The sequence below is a fragment of the Semicossyphus pulcher genome, unplaced genomic scaffold (assembly GCF_022749685.1).
Source record: "Semicossyphus pulcher isolate SPU_LCO1_2020_fin unplaced genomic scaffold, fSemPul1.0.p SCAF_8, whole genome shotgun sequence".
Lineage (NCBI taxonomy): Eukaryota > Metazoa > Chordata > Actinopteri > Labriformes > Labridae > Semicossyphus > Semicossyphus pulcher.
Genome location: NW_027211759.1, coordinates 15,434,691 through 15,461,813, shown reverse-complemented (window position 1 = coordinate 15,461,813; position 27,123 = coordinate 15,434,691). Strand labels below are relative to the sequence as shown.

Sequence of the window (27,123 nt, the reverse complement as noted above, 5' to 3'; positions counted from 1 at the left end):
TTCATGTGAGAAAAGGACAAACCCCGAACCCCTTCCCCTCTCATCTTGCGTTGTTTAGGCTGTTTTTTTTCGCCTCGCCTCTCCATCTTTTGTTTTATGTTTTTTACGCACGATCGGATGATGTTGGACCCTCAAAGCGCTCGGAGTATGACAAAAGATTTTAGGATGCTGGACTTGTGCTGCTCGTTTTGTTCCTCTCTTTTTACCTAAATGCCAACACGGTGAATGCGTCGGACAGAGTGGACGAGCCTGCTGCTACTGGTCCGCATTCAGAAAGTCAACATCTCGTCTTTCTTGATTTGATTTTTCTCTGGAGCGACTTCAAGAAGGATGTAACGAGCGATCCACCTTGCGCAGCTGAAGTCTCCTCATCAAAATGCAGAAGGGAATACGACTTAATGATGGTCATGTCACCTACCTGGGGCTTTTGGCGAAAAAGGATGGTACGAGACGAGGGTGCTTGAGCAAAAAGAGCTCAGACAACACGAAATGGCACACAAAGTGGTTCGCTTTGTTACAGAATATGCTCTTTTATTTTGAGAACGAGTCCAGCTCTCGACCCGCGGGATTATACCTGTTGGAGGGATGCATATGCGACAGGGCGCCTTCACCGAAACCTTCACTGTCAGCCAAGGAGTGTTTGGAAAAGCAGGTATGGAGAGCGCGCGCGCACGCACACACACATTCTCCCTCACTGCTGTATTGTTTTTCTTGCTTCATGTGACGAGGTGCAACGCTGAATGAGGAATTGTTACTCTATTTCACTCCCTAACAAAGCCCTTTGTTGCGCATATACATTATATTCTATCGCATTATGACCTCAAATCCAGCGCAGCAGAACAGCACGAGGTTCCAGATTGCTGTATTGCAAGTTATGTAATCCTTGCATGGCATTAATGATGAGGTAACAATATTAACACCTAATGGTATTACAGCAGCACTGGCAATGGGCTCTGCAGTGTTTTGCTTCAGGTTGCAGCAAACCCCGAGCTTGATCCGATTTTTTTTCTCTCTTGATTTTTCGAGACAGTTTTCACTGGTGCATGAAACGTAAGTGGTTTCTGTTGTTGCTCTGTGGATGCATCAGCGTCCAGGTCGGACTCATATTTTGCTTTTGACTTTCAGTCATCATATTTTTTTTGACGTTTTAGGGCGGAGAGTGATATACCTAATGCTGCTTCCAATAAAACATGAAAAAAGTTGTCGCCTCAGGGTTTCCATCTTGCGGTGAAATGACGGTACTACAGCTGAAGCTCCAGAAACAGCAGGGTGCCAGTGATCAGCCAGCTCTCATCCAGATGACCTGAATAATAAGGTTGAGCGTAATAGTGGAGTTTTTATTTTCGTATTCATGTGTCATGTAATGTTTCTTCTGTGATAAAGACTCCATCACACCCTGTTGAGTGTTATAATGACTGTATGTCGAGGGATTTGTGCCTTAAATCTGCAAGTGAACCCTTCAATTAATCATAAAAGATCACTTTTTAAATGAGCAGGACCTGAAAGTAAGTAGCAGAAAGCTTACCAGCTCTGTTAATATGGTTATTGTAATCAACAGTAGAGAAACATAATGCTCTGCTGCACCGGCTCTCCTCTCCTCTCTCCAGGCTCGGTGCCTGACTCTAGGGCTGCAATCCAAAGTGAGTCCAGGCTCTTCCTGTGAACAGCTGCCTTTGTGCTGACAGAGCAGAATGCAACACACTGGCTAATGTTGTGTTCTCACAGTTGCTTCAAAGGCACCCAAAAAAAAAACTCCCTCAAAGAATTTTTAGTATGTTTCCTTTTTTCGTCAGTAGTGCCGTTTCCTCTGTTTTAAATGCACACATGTGAACATGCTGAGAAAAGCCTATAGATCTCTGTATTCATGACAAACTACAGAGACCATATTTGTTTCTCTGAATCCTGTTGCAGAGTGAAAGCACTGAGAGGTGCACAAATACTGAACGACTAATTTGAGTGATGCGATGGTCTACCTCAGACCTACCTGTCAGAGTAAACAAACAAACAACCTCACCAAGGACAAACATCAACTCTATCTCCTGTCCCCACCTGGATTTATGCTTATGTGGCAATGTTTCCCCTAATCCACCATAATCCCTACTTTATATTTATCCTCAAATGCAGTTAGTGTGAAAATGATTATGCGTTTGAGCCCATGGTTTCTATGGCAACAGTTATTTGCATCCTAAAGAATGATGCAGTTGGAAGAGGCGGGGTAACAGAGAGAGGAGAGAAGTAGTTTGTCGCATCTCTGCTATTAATGCCGGCGCTATCTGGGCTAAATTTGTTCCTTGCAGTATCTCAGAGGGGTCAGAGTCCATTTATAGAAAACACGGCCTGCTCGCACGGGGGAAACAGCAGCACTGCAACCAATAACACAAGACGCTACCTGAGTGAGAGATGCTTGATTTGGCACAAACTGTGCTTGAAAATTAAACGGGGGATGGAAATGGGGAAAGCTTATATCTAAACCAAAGCTCCACATTAAAATCAATATATGCACGTGGAGTGATTACCAACACTCTCAGTAGTTCTCCAGGGGACATATCACCGTATAGATCTCATTATATGATTCAGGAAAGTCCTTTTAAAGTGTTGCTGCAATAAAACTGAGCGACAGCAGCAACTACACAAGACAGAAGAATGATTTTACTATCGTAGAAAGTCTAATTAATCAATAGATGTCTGATTAATTATTTATCAGTCACTGATATCGACAGCACAGCATGTTTATGCACCCACAAGAAAAACAAGTGTGTTTTCTAACTTTAAGAGCAAATAATATTAATGTGTCTAAGGTGTTTAAGGTGCATGACTCAGCCCTAAACATAAAGCAGGAAGCAGACAGTGTGCTTAACATCGCCTCACACCAGACACTCACCGCGCTCCCAGAGAGATCATGAGGGAAAACTACAACAACACGCATGCCTCTCTGCCAGAAATAGATTTTCTTTGACGGTAGGATGAATACCTAATGAATGTGAAGATGGAAGAGCAGTCGGCCATGAATGATGATCAGTTGCAGGTTGATAGGCGCCTGTTGAACATCTGCAGGCCAAAGATTAGAGTGTGGTCTCCCTGGACGTTGAGGGAACGGTAAACGGGAAAGATGAGAGTTCAGTTATGGGTGTCTCTCAAATCTTTGTTGAGCCACTTATAGCATATGTGGGGTTAAACATAGTTACTTTCTCTGCAAACCCACAAACATAATATTTTACATTAAGAGAAGGTTTTCTTAAGGAAAATACTCCATTGTGCACACCACAAAATGACAATAATATGTTGTTTAGTATCAAAAGGTTACCCATTACGTAAAATGGGTCCTAACAAGAGGTAAATCCCAAGTGAATAGATGTTTAACTATTTGGAAATTTGCCTCAATTAATGTCCTATGTGCTTAATCCATGAAGCCTTAGATAATGGCTTGATAACAATAATAATAATGATAATAATAATGTACTCAGTTGAGATTCAGTAGCTAGAAAACAGTTATGTAATTGCCGTGGCTGCAGCCTCAGTGTCTTATAGCATTACCTCCTGGGAACCTGAGACATCCCAGGAACCGAGCTGGGGGAGGCTTCCCTCAGCGTGCTCCATCAATTGCAGTGGTGGGCGAGGACGATGTGGCTTCCCCAGGCCCTGTGCGGTGTTAAATCACCTGCTTGATGTCTGCAGCAGTGAGGAGTAAGCAGAGGAGAAGCTAACAGTAAAGACACTAAATGATAGATTTATTTAGAGGGTATGCAATAATGTACGGTCCTTCGCTCCGTGTAGGACATATAACATGGCAGGTTAATGACGGTCCTGTTGTTTCTAACCAGAACTCCCCCCACCCCCCACCCCCCATTTGTTCCAGTACTATTTCACTGTCAGCTTCACCCATGAAAACCAAAAGGCGCTCGAGTTACGCACCGAAGACGTCAAGGACTGCGATGAATGGGTGGCTGCAATATCACACGCCAGGTAAAGAGACACATCTGAGGAATGTGCAGACATGAGAAGATGAGGGATGACAGAAAAATGCTTTGTCCACAATAAAACCAGATTGCTTTGATGTGAGACAAACACTGATTACTCAAACTAAGTTACACAACCATGTGTGTTTTGTGTGTGTGTTTTGTGTGTGTTACAGTTACAGAAACTTGGCCACCGAGCATGAGACTCTCATGCAGAAGTATCTTCATCTGCTTCAGATTGTGGAGACGGAGAAAACAGTTGCTAAGCAACTTCGACAACAGATAGAAGACGGGGAAATAGAGATTGAAAGGCTTAAGTCAGAGGTAATATTCACTGTGATGCCTTTACACTGAGGAGTAGAGATGTAAAGTATGAATACATTATATGAACAGATAACGTCCTCTGAACAGCATCTGAGTTTTGCAGTAATATTGCCCCCCCCATGTCTCTCAACAACTGACACACTTTGCCACAAACATCATGCCTTCTTCTCAGAGTCAAACCTCACTCACATCTAAACTCACCCTCTACAATCAGCTGGATTCACATTCCAGTGGTGTCAGGGTCACCGGTGTCCACTGAGGGTGAATATCCAGGAGCCAAAGCTGCATGACTTTCCTTGTCCAAATTGTAAACAAACTCTAGACAGACATGGAGAGAGAAACAGTAGTTTTAGGTTCGACATTCACACAAGATTCATTCTCAATAATGTTTCTCCAATCTTCACCGTGTTTGTTGTGCAGTTCAGAATGAAGCTTTACTAATAGGTGTAATTTTTACCTCATGACCTGATCGGGATCCTGAGTGACCCGGCAAAAGATGGAGGAAAAAACTGAAACTGTGTTTGGGACCTTCTCAAAAGTTCATTCTTACACACCAAGAAAGCTTCAAATCATGCTCCCGACATGTCAGTGTGCATTATTGTAACTATACATCCCCCTTCACATAATGTATATAGTTACTGAGCATTTTATAAGATGCATATTGTAAAAAAGAAAAAGAAAAGCGGGGATATTGAGATGAAAAGGGTTTTAATAAAAGCTTAATTTGCTGCTGTTACAGCGATTTCTCTGAAAAAGTTTCTCAACAATCCTGTAAATACAGTATTAAAACAAAGACAAATCATGCATTATGGGACTTTGCAACCCTGACTTGTTTGCCCTCACTAATAGAAAAAATATTTTAATCAGGAAACAAGTTAAATGTGGTATTTAGTATATTTTATCAGGAGTTAAACTTAAAAGTATGAGTTACCGGGGGCCAGTATAAGATAGTTAAAGCAGGCGCCCCATGTACAGAGACCCAGTCTTTAGCGCAGCGGCCCAGGATTCAACTCCAACCTTCAGCCCTTTGCCGCACGTTGTCCCCACCTTCTTTTCCCACGTTCCCAACACTATCCGTTGTCCTATTAAATAAAGGCAAAAGGCCAATAAAAAAAGTATGGGTTACAATCGATTACCTTATACATGTTTAAAGATCACGGTCACAGAGACAGTCATGTTCAGGCCGACCTCTCTCCACTTTGTCCCTCCTCTGAGAAACAATGCCTCCAACAGTCTGTGTTCCGCTGTATTCCTCAGATCAAATATTAATTTTACTTTAATGTGCAAATGTGATGCTTGAAATCAAATAATGTGCTGAATATGCATGAACACAGCTTTATATTGCATCTCTTCTATGAAATGTAAGGACAATTAACTCTCTCGCGGTCTACAAAGTAAATTGAGACACTTAGCTTCAAACACTTTAAGGCAGCTCCAGTCTGTTTCACCTTGTGTTGACAGTTTGGTACATATTGCATTCAAATGACCAATGTAAATAAATATTGATGCAGCAATAGCAGCCAAGTGAGCACAGCCAGTTTAGTCAGGCTAATGTCTCAGTGTTGACAGTGCTGACAGGTCCTGTCCTGTTTACTCACTCGCTTTGTTAATATGCTGGTACAGTAAGCGTGAAGAACACAAGTGTGGAAGTGGGAATGATTGGTTTTTTTTGTGGTTGCTTCCTCGGCAGATCTCCGGCCTGCTCAAAGACAATGAGAAGATTCACGCCAGCCCTGCAGCCGCCCCGACCGACGACGACTCTGAAATCAAGAAAATCAAAAAAGTAAACCTTAAGATTTAAACCTGTTAGTTTATTTTCGCAGTATTTTCACTGAGAACTGACGACAGTCTGTTAAAAATCCAGGTCCAAAGCTTCCTGCGAGGCTGGATCTGCAGGAGGAAGTGGAAGACAATCATCCAGGATTACATTCGCTCGCCACACGCAGAGAGCATGAGGAAGAGGAACCAGGTGGTGTTCAGCATGTTGGACTCTGAGGCCGAGTACGTCCAGCAGCTTCACATCCTGGTGAACAACTTCCTGAGGCCGCTCCGCATGGCAGCCAGCTCCAAGAAACCGCCCATCACCCACGATGATGTCAGCAGCATATTCCTCAACAGGTTGGAAGCTCACGTCCCACAGAGCACTTCGATATATCGCCTACAAAACATAGACGAGTCGAAAGAGTGTCTATTGTTTGATCTTAAAATTTTGGCTAATCCCATTCCTTGTGTCATTATCATATTAAAAATGCATGCATCTGCTTTTTCTGGCTCTTTTCAAGAGAAATCCTGAAAGAATGATGCCACTCTTAAGATATTTTTAGTTGTAGTTGATGTGTTATTCTGTCTATCAGTCTAACAATGCCAAACCAATTCGCAAATGCAAAATAGTCTAATTTCCATGGTGCGTTATCAACTGGCATAGACCATAATACTTCTAAAAACGACAACCAATCATAGCGATGTAATGTGAGACATAGGCTGCTGTATTTAACATTCAATTCATAATGCTATTAGTTAAACAAATTTTACCATTTGTACATAAAGTGAAGCATCCTCTAATTGGTTTAATACTGTTATTTCCCCTCCATGGTAGCCATCTTGGTTGCTCACGAAAATGCCTTAACAGTACTCCTCTGTCATTCATTGTATCAACAACGCCACATATTTAAAAGGCCGATCTGATTGGCTTCGGATTCGTTTTCTTTCTAGGTTATATATCAACACTGATATTAAACTGGTAATCTCGAAGTTCTCAGTTTCCATCTATTTGGCAGCACCTTATGGTAATAAAAGGCAATTGTGGGTGCATACGCCCGAGATAACCAGACGTCTACGGTTGGCTCCTGTTGTTACAGTTGTTACTCTCGATTTTCCTCGCTGACGGTCGCTTTCCTTTTTAGACTGTTTGCCTTCATTTGTTTCTTTTTCTTTGGATTTCCACTTATTTTTGAAGTTGTATCTGTAGTCATCGATCTTTTCTTTTTTTGTTCAGCCATAGTAGATTACTGTTTACTCGCAACACTTGCAGAGACCGGAAAAGCAGCCGCTTAGCTCAGCCTACCCTCTCTGGCAGACCAACCACTGCTGGGTGATGGAAAACGCGTCACTAACTGGGCGCTACTTGTGATTTTTTCCATGAATGTCACAACACACACCCAGTCTGTAATAATACTATATACTGCAAATGCAAAGGCTTTCATCAGCGGGCCATAGGCTCAATCACCATTGTGTTACCTCATTCGGGGACAGATAGTGACTTAACGTTTATTTAATATATATAAAGTAAATACAAATTAAGAATGAAAATTGTGTTCCAAATTTTTCACAATACAAACTGAAAGTATATAACAGTTCAGGAAGCTTTATGCTTCTTATCGTGTTACCCACACATACCACACATACCAATATGAAGTTTAAGGTTCCAGACTGAGTTTTGTGTCGCTTCAGAGAAAATCCCAGCAGGACTGACAGACAGTAGAGAAGACAGTAATCTGCATGCACCCTTACTGACCTAATCAAAATCCACCCACACACTCATCCAAGCACACTCTGGCTTAAAACCTGCACACTCGGGCTCCCATACACACTGTCTGAGGTCAGGAATTAAGTGGATGTCTGCAGAATTATAAACACAAACTCTCCATTTAAATATAATAAACATCAGTAAGATTCTTTCTCTGTTTTTCCTCACAGTGAAACGATCATGTTCCTACATCAGATATTTTACCAGGGTCTAAAAGCCAGAATAGCAAGCTGGCCCACATTAGTACTGGGTAAGAAACCTTTCCTCTACTTTCTTCTTTTCATTGTGACCTCCATTTTCTTGTGTCACTGTCACAGCATCTTTGTATCGATCTCTGTACAGCCGACCTGTTCGACATCCTGCTGCCCATGCTGAATATCTACCAGGAGTTTGTGAGGAACCACCAGTACAGCCTGCAGATCCTGGCCCACTGCAAGCAGAACCGAGACTTCGACAAGCTGCTGAAGCAATACGAGGCCAAGCCCGACTGCGAGGAGAGGACTCTGGAGACCTTCCTCACCTACCCCATGTTCCAGGTGGGTCATTCGTCTCGCTGATATACACAGGAAATAAAGGCAGACCTATTTGTTTGCTGCAAAGCTGCAGCCTGGAGCCAGATTTTGTCGTTAACTCGGAGCTCTCGCAGACATTCTGGGCCAAGTTGATCTCCCCACATATAAATGTTTCCCTCGGGCCATATACTTCAACAACTTAATACTAGTTGGCGATAGCTATGCCAATGAAACCCAGTTGTAGCTGTCTGTGAAGCAGTTGGCTGCTTTGTTTTCTAGATATTCAAAGCTGGATGTCCTTTGAATCCGCTGTCTTTGCCCCTAAGACAAAGTTAGAGATAAAAGATGATCACTGGTGCTGCCAGTGAGGTTTGGTACAGCACACACACAAAGGACATGTGATTAAATACAAAAAATATGCAACTTATTTCTTTCTTTTTTTGCAATATTTTCACGAATGCAATCCGGCCTCTATTTTGGCCACGGTGGACTTCAAGGACCCGCCCCCTTCTTGAGAACACACTGGCTCTTTGAGTGATGTCCCATATTGCAGCCGCGGCTGATCAAGAACAGAAACAGCAGGCGTTTGTCTGCGATGCTCAGAATATCCCTGTAGTGTTTTTCATGTCTATAAAAAGCGTTTGTTTTTGGAGCTCAGGTTTTAATAATGGCTCCTTTCTGGCGAGGCGAGCAGTTTCCTGACGGTCCGCTCTGTAGGGGCCGACTGCAGCCTCTGCTGTGTTAATGATACGTGTTTTTTTGCTGATGATTGGGCTTTCCATTGATCTGCTACTCATTAGTGTACATGGATGTCGGCACGTGTGTATTCCTGTGCGTGCATCTTTTTGTTGTTGTTACATTAATGTATTTATGCAAGCACTTTTATTTGAGTGTGACTCCCCCGTTGCTTTTTTTTCTGCCTCTGCAGATTCCCCGCTACATTCTTACACTCCACGAACTCCTGGCCCACACGCCCCATGAACATATCGAGAGAAACAGTCTGGACTACGCCAAGTCCAAGCTGGAGGAGCTTTCCAGGTACTTTCATGTTTTAATAAAGCCAATAATTTAGTTTTCGTGTCTCAATCCATACTACACCACACACACTTCTACATAGATGAAATGAGAATGTCCTTTTCCCTAGAATCATGCACGACGAAGTGAGCGAGACGGAAAACATCAGGAAGAATCTGGCGATAGAGCGCATGATTGTAGAGGGCTGCGAGATCCTCCTCGACACCAGCCAGACATTTGTAAGACAAGGTAACTTCTTGCTTCAAGTGAGGCACTTCAGATCCCATTGAAGAAACCTTCAGTTCCACAGCAGAGAGGGATTTCCTGTCCCTCCTTACCTGTCTGACAGACTGACCTCACCCTGCACTGGAGGGAATAACTCTCTCTCTCCCTCTCTGGGGATCAGCATGTGCTCTTTAATTCCTAGTGTAATTAAATCAGGAAACTTAAATGTCACTGGTTCCTAACGGTCTTTGATGGAAAGGGAAAACAGAACTAGTAGATTATTTAACCCTTAGAATCTAAATGTTTACCCCAATCCTTGCCTCTTTTCCACTTACATAAGTATCTTATTCTCTCTCTGTATTGTCTTCCTTCTGTTTGAACCACTATTTCATTCCCACCTACAGGGTCTCTCATCCAGGTGCCGATGAGCGAGAAGGGCAAGATCACCCGTGGGCGACTGGGCTCTCTGTCTCTGAAGAAGGAAGGGGAGAGGCAGTGCTTTCTATTCTCCAAGCACTTAATCATCTGTACCAGGGGTTCTGGGGGAAAGCTGCACCTCACCAAGGTGGGCTTACTCCACTGAGCGGTGGTGTATTATTACTCCACTTTAATTTACTTTATAAAGGCGGGTGCATTATTTGTTTGAAGTCCAATATAAGGCCAAAAGGTTTCAACCAAAGCAATATAGTTACAAAACAACTATTGTCTTCTCTGTGAGACTTAAACCTGCAATAACTGTTGAGGAAACATGTTCTGCACAGTAAATTCACATAGAATCACTTTTTAATGAATGTATTCACCCACTTTTTGCTCTGTTTTTGGTCTCTACCAACTCCTGAGAGAAACATTTAGCTTTTTAGCTAGCAGACGCTCCTGACTAACGGCGTCTGTCTGCAGTTTGGTGCTGAGATGGAAACTAGAGCTTTTTCTGAAAGCAGCTGCCTGCTGCTCAAAAAACGACACAATGAGAGTGAAACAAAAAAGTAAAGTTGTGTAGCAAACAATCAGCTTAAACTCACTGGAAGGCGGTTAAATCGTGCGTCCCATATACAGAGGCCACAATCCTCGATGCGGCGGCCCCAGGTTCGACTCCCATCCTCGGCCCTTTGCCGCGTGTCGTCACCTGTCCTCTCTCTCTCAATGAATACGTGGCATAAAAAGGCCAAAAGGAGGAGATAAAGAGAAAATTCTGGAAATGTTGAGGGTAGCTGAAGAGTTTCAGTAATATGAGTGACTCCATTGTCAATTGAAGCATTACTATTCTGAAAAACAGTCACGATATCCCCTTTTAGAATTATAATTCCAAAGATTTGCAATCATCCTGTTTCAGATACTATTAAGAGTCCTATTTTTACGTTCAGTCTTACCTCTCTACAAAGTCGACCTTTGTAGAGAGGAAAAAACAGAAAATAAGTGTGTAATTGTGTGGCAGGTTATGCAGTGTTACAGCATGTTGAGTGGAAGGAGGCTTGTGTGAAGAAATTAATGTTGATTGTTTGTTGTTTGCAGAATGGAGTGGTCTCGCTTATAGACTGCACTCTTATGGAGGACCCTGAGGGGACGGATGATGAGTGTGAGTGTTTTATTCATGCAGATGCTTTCAGAAATATGCATCACACTGTATGCACCATGTATGATGTTGTATATAATGTATGATTACTTGAGTGTTTGAGGATTTATTGATATTTGGAAAAAGTGAAAAATAGGGCTCCAGAGGCCTGCAGCGCCGCTAAAGAGAAACACCAAATAAATAAAGAAAAAACAAATGATGACTGTTTCCTCTATTAGCTCAATGTTTCAAAATGCACAAAATCCTGGCAAAAAATGTCATCTAATTATTTCTTTGTGTCTGACTCAAAGCCAAATCAGACAAGGGCGGCCAGGACATGGAGCACCTGGACTTCAAGATCGTCGTGGAGCCGAAGGACAGCCAGTCATTCACAGTCATCCTGGTCGCCTCCTCAAGGCAGGAGAAGTCTGCATGGACCAGTGACATCAGCCAGGCACGTCAACAGACATCACGGTCTCCGGCAGTCAGAGAAACAGCCGAGGATTTCCGCAGTTACCAGATTCACTAACATTTTACCTCTGCTACATCTGTCCTGCAGTGCATAGACAACATCCGCTGCAATGGGCTGATGATGAACGCCTTCGAGGACAACTCCAAAGTCACAGTGCCGCAAATGATCAAGTAAGCCATGTGTTTGTATATATATCTAACTCTGCAGTCTCTCCTTTGTCTTGGCATTTACATAAATGTTTGTGCGTGTTTTTTCTTTCTGAGCAGGTCAGATTCAAGTCTGTACTGCGACGATGTGGACATCCGCTTCAGCAAGATGATGAACTCGTGCAAGGTGCTGCAGATCCGCTACGCCAGCGTCGAGCGCCTGCTGGAGAGACTGACCGACCTGCGTTTCCTCTCCATCGACTTCCTCAACACCTTCCTGCACTCCTATCGTGTGTTCACCACCGCCGACGTGGTTCTGGACAAACTCATCACCATCTACAAGAAGCCCATCAGTGCCATCCCTGCTCGGTGAGTCACATTACATTTGAACACATGCGAAGGTTGTTGACGGCTTATACATGTGATGTTGATGTTTGGCATCCTTACAGGTCCGCACATGCTGCATAAAGATGAGATTGATTTATTGTGATGTGAAGCTTTGTTGTTGTCTAACTGATTTAATGCCTGTGCAGAAGTTAAGAAGTTTACAGGTTTAAGTTTAAACTGCAGCCATAAAAACTAGGGATGCACGATATCATTGGCACGTTATCGGTATCTGCAGATTATGGCTTGAAAAAGACGTGTCAGCATCGGCAGATATGTCATTTTTCTGCTGATATTTTCCGCCGATAAAACAGCGCTTTAATTTTGCGATGATCGATGTAATCGATGATTACCTAAAAAAGCTTGACGTAATGCTACGACATTAACTTCACGCGAGTGTGCACCACGGCTCTTCCGTCGAGTGTGAAGAAGGGTGCAAAACGTCTGAGGTATGGCAGTTTTCAAATTTTACGAACGGACAACAAAGGTTGCTATTTGCAATGGTTGCTCAGCAACGGTCATGCGAGGAGGGGCCAAATCTCATCATCCAAGCCTGTCTAAGTTGTATGAATATTACAGTTTTATTTAAAAGAAACAAATAAATATGGCATTTTGTACATAAGTTGAAGTATTTTCATAAGTTTTCTTATACTGCCCAGTGAATGTGCACATTTTAAAAGCACTGTATTATGTTACTGATGCATCTGCCAGTGGGCCTCTACAATAAGAGTAGGCATGATATCAGTTCCACTAAAGGGAAGACTTGATGTTCTCTGCAATTAGGTGGAAAAAAACATGTGCCTAATATATCGGTATCGAAATTGGCAAAAGGGTTGGAAAATATCGGCATATTGGATATCGGCACAAAATCCAATATCGTGCATAAATATAAGTTAATATGCGAAATGTTCTGAACTGGGCCTTTAAATGCACCTTCAATTCTGCTCGGATGTTTCCAATATCGTGCATCCCTAATAAAAACAGTTTTCTTTCCTATTTTTTGCATATGAGAGTTTAGTGTGAGTAGTTTCACATGATGCATGTACAGGAGGAAAACAGCAACTTAGATAAGATAAGATAATCCTTTATTGATCCCCAGGGGGGAAATTCAGGTGTTGCTGCAGTACAAAGACAACATAGAAAGTCAGTAAATACAGTATAAAAATAAGAATAGATAGATACATAAAAAATAAAATATGAGGTATATACAACTGTTACACAAGTAGGAGTAAGTGACGAGTTAAAGTGACCGGATAAAGTGACATGGTATGCAGGATGAGATAATACAGTATGGTATGAGGTCTAAGGTTTACGATATGGTACAATATAAGATGCAGTATAAAAGTGCGTAAGTAATGTAATGGTAAAAATTGCAATTATAGTTTAATATAGTATAATGTAAAATAATATAGTATACAGTAGGTATAGAGAGCTGGGTAAGTGGAGTGATGAAGTGATTCATTGAACAATTGAATAAAGAAAAATAGTGATCTATAGAGAGAGAAGAGGAAGACTATATGATCACGGAGTGTGTGTTGCTTTGTGTGTGTATTTGTGTGTGTATTTATATGTATGTTCAGTGGTCGAAGGCAGTAATTGGGTCCAGTCTCTCCCGCCTGCCTGGGAGTGTCTCAACTGGGCTCTGTCGCTCTATGGCAACCAACCTTGGTGCTGCAGGACCCCTCCCTTCCCTTCCCTCCCCCCTCTCTCACTCTCTCTCTCTCTCTGCAAAAGATCCATAGTGTGAAATATTGACGGGGTGTTGCAGTGGGGCTAACTCGCCGCTCCACAGGCCTAGAGCGAGGGCCCCCACAATGGGCTCGAGATCACGGGGAGCTCCCCATGCCCACGCCCTGCAGCATGCTCTCCCGCGGCGCTTGTCATGTCACTGTGAGACACCTACACTCGGCTGCTTGTGTCAGCAGTGGCCATGCGCACTATCACTCGCTGTGCTATTTATGGGAACCCGTGAGGTCGCCAGGAGGGTGGCAGGGAGTGGGAGAGGTTTTCTGCAACACTGCAGCTTGTATTGTGCTCGAAAACGACGAGACACGGCTGCAAAGAGACTTCTGTTGCTGGGCTGACTTGGTTTGCATGAATTATTTAAGAGGTGTTATGTATTTAGCTAAGCTCTTAAAACATAGAGCAGAGTTTCCAAATATCACAGAAACATATTCTTTCTTCCTAAATTCAAATGCATATATCCTCCCTTGATGCAGGTCCCTGGAGTTATTCTTTGCCAGCAGTCAGAACAGTAAACTCCTGTACGGAGAGCCTCCCAGCTCCCCGAGGGCCAGCAGGAAATTCTCCTCCCCTCCTCCTCTCGCCATCGCCAAGAATTCATCCCCGAACCGCCGGCGCAAGCTCTCCCTCAACATCCCCATCATCACCGGGGGCAAAGCTCTTGACCTGGCTGCCCTCAGCTGCTCCTCAAATGGCTATGCAAGCATGTACTCATCCATGTCCCCGTTCAGCAAGACCACCTTGGACATCAACAAGCTGTACGTGTCCAGCCCCGTCTCGAGCAAAATCCCTGATGAGGGAGAGGACAAGAAGGACAAGGCGGAGGAGGCTTCGGGGTGCAAGCAAGGTATGTGTCAGCAAGAGCAAATCCTCATCAGTTCTTTTAATGATCTTTTTATGACGTGCGTAATTCTGTTACGATGCAGATCACTCCGTGCGAGAGGAAAGCGACAATGATCAGAATCAGAGTGATGACGGGGACGGAGAGGCCTCTCCCATCAAGTCACCAACCACCCCAAAAAACGTCAAATGCAAAAACTCCTCAGGTACGTTGCGTCCTCATGATGTGCAGTGACATTTCTACTCCCTGATATTGTCGTATATAAGGTTGTAAAGTGCACACTGACATGCCACCTTGTATCCAAAGCCCCAGTCAGATCTTCACGGAGTCCTCTGCACTGTTGTTGTCCACAATAAAACAAAGCCTGTAGCTGAAACATCGCTCGGTGTGGAAAAAGGCGTATTTTACCGCCTGTAGGTTGTGTATCAGTTGCATAAATATAGAAACTTTATCTTTGTGAGAGGAGTTTTGTGCAAAACAGAACAAAAAAAAAAACTGACACTGTGAAGCACAATTTATATAAGATATCATTTGATAAACGGTTGTGATCATGCAAGGGAAGCCAGTGCTTGGCTGCAGTGGGTGTTAGGGAAACTTGTGTCATAGCAACTGCATCAAGAGCGTGTTTTCCTTCCCGCCCCCAGCAATGAGCCTGTTTCACCGGAGCCAAGATTATCTGTGCCTCCTAAATCTTATGACAAAACACACATCCATTGTACGAGGTGAAGAATGAACTGAAATTGTAAAGCAGAGACTGTTTCACTGCTCGTGGGGAAGGATTCTGAGCTGCTTATGATCTGTCTGCGTTCCCAGGATTTAAACATAGCAGACTGCAGAGAATCTGTTGATTCCTCTGTTATGCTGATATTTGGTGGCTATATTTAGCTGCAACCATCTTGAATATCAAAGCCTCTTGTAAAGGAAAGTCTGGAGGGGAGCAGTCATGTTGGCCTGTAGTGCCACCTAGTGGAGCCGTGCACAACAACATGTAGGCCATTTTGCAGTCAGTACAGATGCAGTCATACTCTGTTACATAAATAATACTTCACATTTTTCTGCAGATTTTTAGTCACATAATCTGTTACGTCTCTCCTCAAACTGGCCTGAAAATCAATCTGTGTTCAGTTCTATGGGTAATTCTCTCTTTCATTGTGCCTCCTTGCAGAGTTCTCTCTGTTTTCTTACAACAATGGCATGGTGATGTCCTCATGTCGAGAGCTGGATAACAACCGCAGTGCCCTGTCGGCTGCCTCCGCCTTTGCAATTGCTACAGCCGGAGCCAACGAGGGCACGCCTACCAAGGAAAAATATCGGCGGATGTCCCTCGCCAGCACTGGTATACACACCTAATGTGCAGTTTCAGTTACAGGTTAATTTAACATAGCTGCCAAGAATTGTAAAATTGCTAAGTTTAATGTTTATAATCCTTTGAATATTTTCTGCAGGCTTCCCGACAGATCAGAGAAATGGAGACAAAGAGTTTGTGATCAGACGAGCGGCGACCAACAGAGTCCTGAATGTCCTGAGGCACTGGGTGTCCAAACACTCTCCGGTAAAACATCCCAGCACGTTTCAAGGCGCATTTGCAGGCCCAGTTCACTACATTTCCCATATTAACTTCCATATTAATATTGGGGGGTTTTTGGGTTTTGTTTTTTTTTACACATTCATAGATTGAGTAATAGCATGTTTTTCCACACTCTGTAATCTATGCATTCATTTGCAGCAATTCTTTACATGCATATAAGAGGAATAAATCGCATGTTTTTTGACCCAATAAAATAAACATTCACCCATCCAATCAGTTCAAAAAACTACATAATATACAGCAAAGGTTTCTGGCTCTGACGTTTAGTGTCTTCATACACATTTTAGCTGATGCACTGTAAAACAAAACCCCCCTTTTTACAGCATAAAAACCTGCACACACAGTGATTTTTCATTAACCGTCCCGTGTCCCCCTGCAGGACTTTGAAAGTAACAACGAGCTGAAGACAAAAGTCATCGCCTTCCTGGATGAAGTGATGCATGACCCTGAGCTGCTGACCCAGGAGAGGAAAGCAGCAGCCAACATCATCAGGTACTGTCGTGTGCTGTTGTTGAAAAAAACAGCAATTTATAACGCGAGTCCGACTTTCTAAAAGAAACTGCGCACACTTCAGAGCTTCTCTTTTTACTGTGTGTCAGGACTCTAACTCAGGAAGATCACGGAGACAACCAGATCAGCCTGGAAGATGTGACACAACTGGTGAGTGACGTCAGTAACTGTGTGTGTAATGAGCGTTAATGTCCGTGTGGAGCGGTTTCAAGCTGCATTGGAGGAAGGACAATTGCAATAAATGTAACCATATTTATGAGCAAATTATTCACATTAGAGCTGCAAACAACAACTGTTTTTATTACTGATTAATCTGATGATCGTGTCCTTGATTGATTGATGGTTTGGTCTATAAAGTACCTGATTTCTCTGAGCAAATGGTGACATCTTAAAGGCCCTATTTTTTCTGAAAGACAGTCCAGCAAATTAATCTCTATTTCTCTAAGCTATTTCCAAGTCCTAAGAATATCTAACATACACGGACTTATGAAGAGTTTTAACATCACATTCACAGCCTCATTTGTTCCGTCTTTACATACCTTCCACTTTGTTCCCTGGTTCAGTCTGAATCACTCTGGGGCTGTTTTTTTGTGTCTCCTAGATGGGAGGAGGGAGGGCCGACCCCTTCGAGAGCCACTCTGCGTTGGAGATTGCCGAACAGCTCACTCTGCTGGACCACCTGGTGTTTAAGGTCATCCCATACGAGTGAGTGCCATCACATCTGAGCTGCACACAACAAGAACAAATGGATTAACTCGGTGTGCACTTTATCATCGCGTTTGTCTGTGCACCTTACAGGGAATTCTTCGGGCAAGGCTGGATGAAGAATGACAAAAACGAGAAGACGCCGTACATCATGAGAACGACAAAGCACTTCAATGATGTATGAAACCCCTCACACAACTCATCGGTCATCAGTTGTCAAACGTTGTATTGAGTGTAAAACATATTTTTCTCTCTTTCCTCTGCAAGGTAAGCAACCTTATTGCCACAGAGATCCTGCGCTGTGATGACGTGGTCACTCGGGTAGCGGTCATAGAGAAATGGGTGGCCGTAGCCGACATCTGTCGCTGTCTCCACAACTACAACGCCGTGCTCGAGATCACCTCCTCCCTCAACCGCAGCTCCGTCTTCCGCCTCAAGAAGACCTGGCTCAAGGTTTCCAAGCAGGTGCGTATCTCTCTCTGTGTTGTTTGTTTGTTTCTTCTTCTTATGTGCTCAGTGTTATCATTGTTTGTGCTCTTTTCGTCTAGACGAAAGGATTGATTGACAAGCTGCAGAAGCTGGTGTCATCTGAGGGGAGGTTCAAAAACCTGCGAGAGGCTTTGAAGAAGTGAGTTCACCTCAAGGACATAGTTTTGGACTGGATCAATAAAGTAAACAAGCAGTACAAGTTCATGTATGTTGTTTTTCCCCTTCATCAGCTGTGATCCTCCCTGCGTGCCCTATCTCGGGATGTACCTCACTGACCTGGCTTTCATTGAGGAGGGGACGCCAAACTACACCGAAGACAACCTGGTGAACTTCTCCAAGATGAGGATGGTGAGATGTTTCGTGTCCTATCACATGAGAGACTTTGTGTTAATGTGTGTTTACAGTCACAATTTAACATCCTGTTTGTCATGCTTTCCAGATTTCTCACATCATCAGAGAGATCAGGCAGTTTCAGCAAACAGCATACAAGATTGACATGCAACCAAAGGTACATCAATATCTGCGACCTTTCTCCCACCTGCTCCGTCAGCTTTACAAGTACCTTAAGTAATTCAACTTTAGGAGAACTTAAAGGGGGGTATTGTGCTCATTTCAAGCTTCATATTTCACTCTATGATACCTGTGGAGAAGCTTAGCATAATTTACAGTTTAGAAAACTCCCCCTCTTACAGCAGGCGAATACCACTTTACTGCTTATTGTTAGCCTCCCGTTAGTTTAGCAGGCAGACGGAGAAGCAAAGTTGAGTGTTAAATTGTCAGCAACAGTTGCAGTTGCATCATTATGTCTATTTACTTTGTTACAGTCAGAAAGTGAGGAACATCTGATGAAAATAAAACACGTTTTTAAAGTCATGATGAGAGCTGTAATGATATTATTAAGTACTCATATCGGTACTCGGTATCGGCAAGTACTGAAATGTAAGTACTTGTACTTGGTCTGAAAAAAAGTGGTATCGGTGCATCCCTAATAATAGCCTTAGTTTTTCAGACATGTTGGCTTTAAACTTCTAACTATTTTAACCTCAAAGACAGGACATACACAGTCCAAAAGGACACCGTGTCTATTTACGACCCCTCAAGACAGGCCATATGTCTCGACCAGTTTTTGCAAGTTTAGCCAAAGATGAATTATTCGATTGTAGTTTGTTCTATTTGAATACGTGTTAGAGGCCTGACGAAGTTAACTTATCCAGTGATTATCAAGGAAAGGGTTCTCGTCTTTGTGAATTGCTGGGTAGTTTTTTAATCTCTTCAGGCCTCTCTAGATATTTAAAATAAAACAAAGAGGCATCATTAGTTGACCTGGTCATAACATACAGACATGCAACTGTTGGTGAGTTACACGTTCTCATTTCTTTATTTAAAAAGGAGTCACCGGAGGAACTGCTTATTAAATAAACAACACTGGCTGCCTTAGTTGTTCTGCAAATGATAAAAAGTATAAAGATTGATTGACATGTCTTCCTTTGTTGTGTTCCTGTTTCAGGTAGCCCAGTATCTACTGGATATGAGCTCTGCTCTGGATGAAGAAAGCTTGTACGAGGCCTCACTCAGAATTGAGCCCAAAGTGTCCAACTGATGGGGCAGTGGGTCCTGCACATTATCTGTTAATATTACACATGAGTTACGACATACACATCAACTTTTGTATAGTTGTACATGTTTAAGATATTTACTCTTCTGTACAGTAGATATTCAAGGTTGTTTGATGACACAAAACCTTTCAGTGTATATTTTTTCTTTGTTAGCGTTGCCATGAAGCCACCTGCTTTAAGGTTTCTTTTTCTTTGGGGTATTTAAGCATAATAAGAGAGGTCACTTCGGTTGCACACAACTGTGTCTTCTTGTGACCAATGACATTATTTTGCATCATCTCATACTGTGTCGATTTGCACTTTCTGAGCACTCGTGCTGCCGGCCGTCGTTCTCTTTGCTTGAGTTTTTTCGATGACTGAGTTCCTCTGCAACCAATGTAGCATTGTAAAAATGTAACTGCATCAATTCAGGTAAAAGAGCACAGAGAATATAACTGTATTTAAAGACAAGAGACGATTATGAGTGGAAGATGATGACAGAGAGGTATCTGAAGCTTCTGTACTTCCCAAACCAGAACAAGAGAGATTTGTTTCTTTATTTCTGCTCACTATTCTAAAGACAGGGGTTTCCATCTGTTCTTTGCACTGCAGTCGCTGTAGACCAGCCCTCACATTAAACCTGAAAACAAAGGTAGAAACACTAAAAGAATGTGCTGATGACAGCCTGGTAACCTCCCATAAGAGTCATCCTAACAGCTCCGTGAGGCTTCATTTAGGCCCAGCAGTGCTATTAACCGATCACCAACATCAGCATGCTAACAAAAAGAAAATGCTAACAAGCTCGTGTTTACAGTGAGTGTTAGCATTCTAGCAATTTGCTAATTAGCACTAAACATAAAGGCCAGCTGATAGTAGTGTCATGAGTTGTGCAGTTATATGAACATAAAGCAAATTATTGGAGCAACTTAAATAATTGTTGGGACATTTCTCTAAAAAACACAAATACAGTCCTTGTGAGGCTGCCAGAGGAAAAGACAAGGGGTCAGCAGAGTCAGAAGGCTTCATGCCCTGGGAACTTTCAATGCAGTTCACCCACTATTTTAAATATATTGTTGAGAACGAGAGGGGGGAGTACAAATGGCAGGACAATAATAAGTTAATTGGATTGTAACGCAGAATTATACAGTTTTCTATGACTATGAAATAACTCTGAGCACTGGTCGGGATCCTCTGCTCTAAGAGATTTGTCTCCATTAACCTAAATTCAATTCGCTTTAAAACGATACACTCCTTTGCCAAGTCACATGAGGTGCCCAAACCCACCTTAGACACATAAACATACAGTTATAGAGAAGGATTACATCTCTCTAGCACAGTGAGTTCTCACTATGTTCAAATTTAATGTTTCTTGGTTTCACGTTCAACTTAGTAAAAAACGATGACATGCAGTGGAAAGTGTTGTACCTTCAGGTTCGGGGATACTTCTGTAGAGTAAAAGGTTGTTGCTCTTCTGTAATTAAAAGACAATCTGTCCTTTTTGCTGTTCCAGTGATTGTGGAACGTGACTGTATATCACTCTGTTATATGCATTGCTGTTTAAAACTATGATAAAATGTATGTGAATGACCTCTGCCTGCAGCATTCAAACACTATTTTTGTAGTAGTATAAGAGAGAGTGACCTGCTCTTTATATGAACATGGGAAAGTATTTTGTACTTTGTTGTTAATTCACCTCACTGAGATGTGCTGTACATTTTGTACATGCAACCCTGCATATTTCTCAATGTGGAACAGTGTAATCCTTTAAAAAAAAAAAAAAAGATGTATCTCAAGCTTAAACACAAAACGCTACGACAGTGTGGTACTGAAACCATGACTTAGAGGTAGGAGAAAACTACAAAGTGTTTTGCATTTATACTGTAATCCTGTCTATAACCATTTCTGTTAGCAGGAATATAGTAATGTAGTGCTTATTCTGTGAATATTTGTATGTATTTTTACTATGTATGTACAGTACACTTTTGAAGCTCATATGGCAGGCATGCAACACCTTCACAGACAGAATAATACTATATACTTATACTGTATACACTTATACATGCACATACTCTTATAAGGTATATAAACAAATAAACATTTTGCTGTTAGCAATACCCAGTGGTATGAAAATTATCTTTCAACCCTCATGTTTCCAAACCTTAAGAATATTAAACGTTTTGTAAGAAAAAAAAAAAGAAAGAGAACAAAATATATGATGATGATAATAACAACAAATAAACAAAAATACTGTTTCCCAGTTACCTCTTGCTAATAAATCCATTTTATATCAGGGGCATTTTGTCTCAAGTGTTTTTGTAGATCGTCTATCAGCTGAGATCATGCTCGCTCAGTGCTAAATACAATAACAGTATTTGACATCATCAGCATCTCTCTGTCCAAGCTAGCCATGGTGTAGCCTTTAGTGGGTAAAAGAGTGAAATTGCTGCTTTATATGAAAGATAAACAAAACACACTACCATACTCAGTAATACATTTCAAAAATTCAGAAATTGGCATAAAATGCACATTTGTTACATTGGGACACTTAGATGAGCTAATGCAGTACAATGATACACTGAGACATGTATCAAAAAGTTTATTGATAAAGTAAAAATAATTTAATATTCTGTTGCCTTATTATCCTACCTGTTTATCTATCATTTTTAATAAGAACAATATATTTAGAAATATAAAAATATAAACTAAGTTAAAACTACACTTTAACACAGAGGCTCCTCTTCATGACAGAGCAACAAAGTAAGGTCATGTGTGTATAACAGGGGGGTCTGACGGTAGATAAATCAACAGAGATGGAATATTGTAATCAAGAGTATGTTTTTGTAAATGTTTAATCACCGGACAATGAGAATTGTTGTGTTTTTGTTACCTTAGAAAAAGATTGTTCTCTCCGCCGGAGCCCGTCTTGTTGCACCGCCATGTTTGTACAGGAACCCAGAAAGGCCAAACCAAACAATAACGTAGAACAGTTATTTTGACAGTTTCGCGGCCACCGTAGTTTCTCCAAGACGCTTGGAAAGTAGGAGCGCGTTTGTAAGTTTTTTGCAATCTACAACCGCGCCGCTAGGTGCCAGTATTTCTCAGAGATTACTCCTTTTAGTTAGAAATCAGGAACAGCCTTACTTTTTGAAGGTTACACTATCCATAACAAATTAGCAATTTAACTGATTTATTTTAAGGAGAATGCCTGTCCGTATTCCTCTGTAAAATACAATGACTGTAAAATATTAAAATTAACATTAAGAACTCAATATCCTAACAATGTATGAAGTATTCAGCACCCCATAATTATGGCTGTCTTGATTTATTTACTTGTAGACTGATAAAGACTGAATCAGGAATCACGAGACTTGAATAATTATTAAGGATTTTCACGCTTTTTGTGCATACTTTATATTAATTAATGCGAAAAAAAATCATTAATTTATCCATCCATTATCAAATGATGCCTTACCTAACATCTGTGCAATTTTATCATGATAACCTTATCTAATCTTACCTATAAATTAACAAAGGTAGGGACTTTGATGGTACTGCAAATGTTGCTTGTCTAACATTTTTCATGTCATGTTTCATGTGGTCTCGACGATTAAAAGCAACTCCTTCAGCTTTATTGGACTGTATGTAGGTTGTTTCAATGATTGAAAAGATAGGCCGACTTATCAGCTCACATGACACTTTTATGTTTGACAGTGATTGGTTGACTGATGTACTGTCATAAATTTCCGTCAGATGGGGATTTTGTTCGGGCAGTAGTATACCGCGTGACTCCTGACCTGCTTCACTTCACTTTCCCTTGCTGTCTTTGTTATTATTACCGGCTGAAGCTTTAACGAGTGATCTTAATGCACTCTTTACTTGTGTTCGCGTTGCTGTCCGCAGCTTCAGCTCTTCACCTGTCTGAACAAGGTAAGCTGCAGCTCTCTGAGACCTTTTGTTTTGCACTATAGTAAACTTACTCATGCAGTTTTTTAAAGAAGTGTGTTAACGTTAGCTTTCACTTTCAAAATCTGCCATTGCGTCTTGTTTTATTATTTTATAAGAGTATTGCTAACATTTTGACAAAATTAATTGTTTTCAGACGAGTTTCACTTCAAATCATGGATGGTGCAGGTAGGTTACTAACTTTAAAACGTTTTGTCACAGTTTCGTACAGTATGTGGTTATGAGGAAGTAGCTTCGATAAAATCTCTGTTCTTCTGTAACTGTAAGCAACAGTATCACGTAATAAGCTGCTCACTATACACCACAAATAACCAGCTATCTTCTCCGATTAAAGTACAACAAAGAGTACAGCATGAAGGAGTATTACGACAGGCTCCAAATATTTTCATCGAACAAGAGGACGATTGACAAACACAATGCAGGAAACCATTCATTCACAAGTAGGAAAAAAGTCTTTATTGCACTAGTGTTTTATATGGTCCATTTGAAAATGAATGTAGCCTTAAATTTTATGTCTTCCTGCAGTGGGGCTGAACCAGTTTTCAGACATGACGTTCACTGAATTTCGAAAGGCTTTCCTCTGGTCTCAGCCACAGGTACAATTATTCTATCTTTACAGGAAGTGGTATTTGAGATTTTTTTCCTAGGAGCAACAATATGCCTAATTATTTCACATACTGGCTTTTGTAGAACTGCTCTGCTACGAAAGGGAACTACCTCCACAGCAACGCTCCGCAGCCAGACTCCATCGACTGGAGGAAGAAAGGAAATTATGTGACTGATGTGAAGAATCAGGTAAAATATTATCTGCACAAACATCCACTCACATAGTTACATTTCTTTTATTGAGCTCTAAGGTCATGTGATAACTGCTGATAACTGTTTTCTACTACCAATAACTGTCAATAAAATCATAAAGAAGAGTGGTTTTGGAAGTGCTAGGTCTATTTGCAGGGGTTGCAGAGACAACAACAACAACTGCATCCCAAATCCATACTTCATAAAAATTCCAAGTACATTTCTAGTTTGTGGTGTGTCCACTTAATGTCTTATTGTTTACTTTTGTTTTGCACTGAAGGGAGGTTGTGGCAGTTGCTGGACTTTCTCAACTACTGGCTGTTTGGAGTCTGTTACTGCAATCAAAACTGGGAAGCTCGTACCACTGGTAACCTTTGAATCTGCTGATGCTCAATAAAATATTTAGTTCCTTTATCATAGTAAGACAAAAAGTGTGTATTGTGACATTTGACATTATACGTTACTTAGTCAGAACAACAGCTGGTAGACTGTGCCAAGGACTTCAACAACCATGGATGCAACGGGTAAACAAAGCATTTATTTCCTTCCTCTTTGATGAAATTCTCTGCTATGTGCATCACAGACACAATTTAATAACATCTTTTTCATTCTAGCGGCCTTCCCAGTCAAGCATTTGAATACATCATGTACAACAAGGGACTGATGACAGAGGACGACTACCCATATAGAGCTTATGTAAATGAACAATTCTTTAACCTCCACTAAAACAAAACTAAATCTCAAGCAAAAACCGACTTTAGAATAACATATTTAATTGATTTGAGTTGTACTTGTTTTTTGTTGCATCAGGAGGGTAATTGTGTGTACAAACCAGAACTGGCAGCAGCTTTTGTGAAGGATGTGGTGAACATCACGGAGGTGAGTGCACATCAGTCTTTCTTCAAGATCGACGTCTCTTTCGAAGGCCTGTGTGTGATGAAGCCTTCCTGTTACAGAACGATGAGATGGGGATGGTGGATGCGGTCGGCACACGCAATCCTGTCAGTTTGGCCTTTGAGGTGACCTCTGACTTCATGCTTTACCACCAGGGCGTGTACACCAGGTGAGGAGAAGTCACAGAAATATTGTTATGTATGTTTTTGGAAACGTACGCGTATGGTATATTCCTTTCATGTTTCACACCTTTGAATTATGACCTATTTCTGCCTTGGTAAAAAATAGTTCTCTATTATGTCTGTATTTTATTCTCTCTTTCAATTCATACCACCTTAGTTTAGTTTTACTAATTTGACCAAACACGCAAGGCTAGAGTTAGAAATGGGACCCGAACAGAAGTTGAAAGGCAAAGCTAAACCTTGAAGCACTAACATAAATGAAAATATAGAATGTATATAGTATATAGTTTCTGATATATCTTTAGTTTTTAAACATGTTTTGTAACATGTGCCTGTACATAGTTCTTTTATAGCACAAGGCTTTCAGTGAAGCTGTTGGACTTGAAAGTGGTTTAGTTCCTCATTCTTTCTCATTGAGATCATGTGACAAAAGTTAAATTCAACTTACTTCTCTTTCTCCTTTCAGCACTGTTTGCCACAACACTCCAGACAAGGTGAACCATGCAGTGTTAGCAGTCGGGTATGGACAGGAGAACGGCTCCCCTTACTGGATAGTAAAGAACTCATGGGGACCCCGCTGGGGGATTAACGGGTAATGCGTCTTCATAATCACATAAAAAGAAATGTTAGCAATGTACACCAAATTGGGAAAGATAATGATTATGTTGTCTTCTTACAGATATTTCCTCATTGAACGTGGGAAGAACATGTGTGGACTCGCTGCCTGCTCATCTTTCCCGGAGGTGTGATCTCTGAGTGATTAAAACTACTAAAGGGCTGAAAAGGGATCAAAATCCAATCTTATTTTTATTCTAAAGGTTGTTTTATTTTGTATTTTTAGTAACATGCTGTGTTGAAATTGTTTTATAATGTAAAAGGCACTAAGACACAATCATATCCAGATCAATCAACATCTGATGTTATTAAATTCATTGCAGCTACATTTTCAAATAAAATCATTTAATCATTTTGTCTGTGTCCATCAAAATTATGCAGCTTTTTGCAAGATGCCTTTGATAAATAAAGTAATAAGGATTGAAAAAGGTATAATCCATGGTGACATGTTGCTATTTCTAATAACATAAAACAACTCAAGAGAGTGCACAAATTAGCAAACATATTGTTTTATTTCTCCATGACCAGCAGCATAATTTTTAACTAAAAACATAGATTACATTTTAACAGCCTCTGATAAAGGACATAACGGGATCATTGCATCAGGAGTAGGTGACATAAGGAAATTAAGCTGACAAGAATAAAATCAAACTCCAAGGATTGCAGATGGTAACAAAAGGGTTTAATAACTGTTTGTTATTATTAATTTACATCCTCCCAGTTCAGCAGAATATGATGCTTTATCAGAATTTTTATAGTGTTTTTTTTCTCCAACGTTTTATGATTATTTAAGGAGTCAAAACCTTTGACATTTTTGGTCACAGTCATGTTGGCCTAGCACACCCTAATGATTTCACATGTTTCATATGTATATGAGTTTGACATCTTCATAGGAAACACTGTATTATTTTACATTTACCAGCATTAATAGAAAGAAATGAAAGTGTTTCTATTTCATTATTAGATTAATTTGCTTAGAGTCGAGCTGAGTGTCTTGGCCGTTTATGTCCTATAACACTACATTTCCCAGAATCCTCGCTCCTGCTCAATCTCGGCCAATGAGGAGTCAGTTAGTTGAACGGGCGCTAAATC

The 27,123-nt window shown here is 41.2% G+C and overlaps 2 protein-coding genes across 2 annotated transcripts; both read left to right on the top strand.

Moving 5' to 3' along the window:
• rasgrf1 (Ras protein specific guanine nucleotide releasing factor 1) lies at positions 1–21,875 on the top strand. The gene is made up of 27 exons (XM_069686358.1): positions 1–652; positions 3,857–3,963; positions 4,133–4,280; positions 5,971–6,063; positions 6,145–6,398; positions 7,977–8,056; positions 8,149–8,342; positions 9,247–9,356; positions 9,463–9,581; positions 9,962–10,122; positions 11,067–11,130; positions 11,418–11,560; positions 11,666–11,748; positions 11,845–12,093; positions 14,328–14,698; positions 14,778–14,897; positions 15,858–16,028; positions 16,138–16,244; positions 16,660–16,772; positions 16,880–16,940; positions 17,392–17,495; positions 17,589–17,673; positions 17,763–17,960; positions 18,044–18,123; positions 18,215–18,332; positions 18,424–18,492; positions 19,492–21,875. Exons 1-27 carry the CDS (start codon positions 377–379, stop codon positions 19,582–19,584), a joined length of 3,771 nt encoding a protein of 1,256 aa, XP_069542459.1. The 5' UTR covers positions 1–376; the 3' UTR covers positions 19,585–21,875.
• A 1,496-nt stretch (positions 21,876–23,371) lies between these two features.
• ctsh (cathepsin H) lies at positions 23,372–26,386 on the top strand. Its single transcript, XM_069686343.1, has 12 exons — positions 23,372–23,506; positions 23,679–23,710; positions 23,877–23,982; positions 24,068–24,138; positions 24,233–24,337; positions 24,621–24,707; positions 24,809–24,864; positions 24,955–25,036; positions 25,151–25,219; positions 25,297–25,403; positions 25,883–26,008; positions 26,096–26,386. The coding sequence occupies exons 1-12, from the start codon at positions 23,443–23,445 to the stop codon at positions 26,163–26,165; spliced, it is 975 nt and encodes a 324-aa protein (XP_069542444.1). The 5' UTR covers positions 23,372–23,442; the 3' UTR covers positions 26,166–26,386.
• Positions 26,387–27,123: the final 737 nt, after the last annotated feature.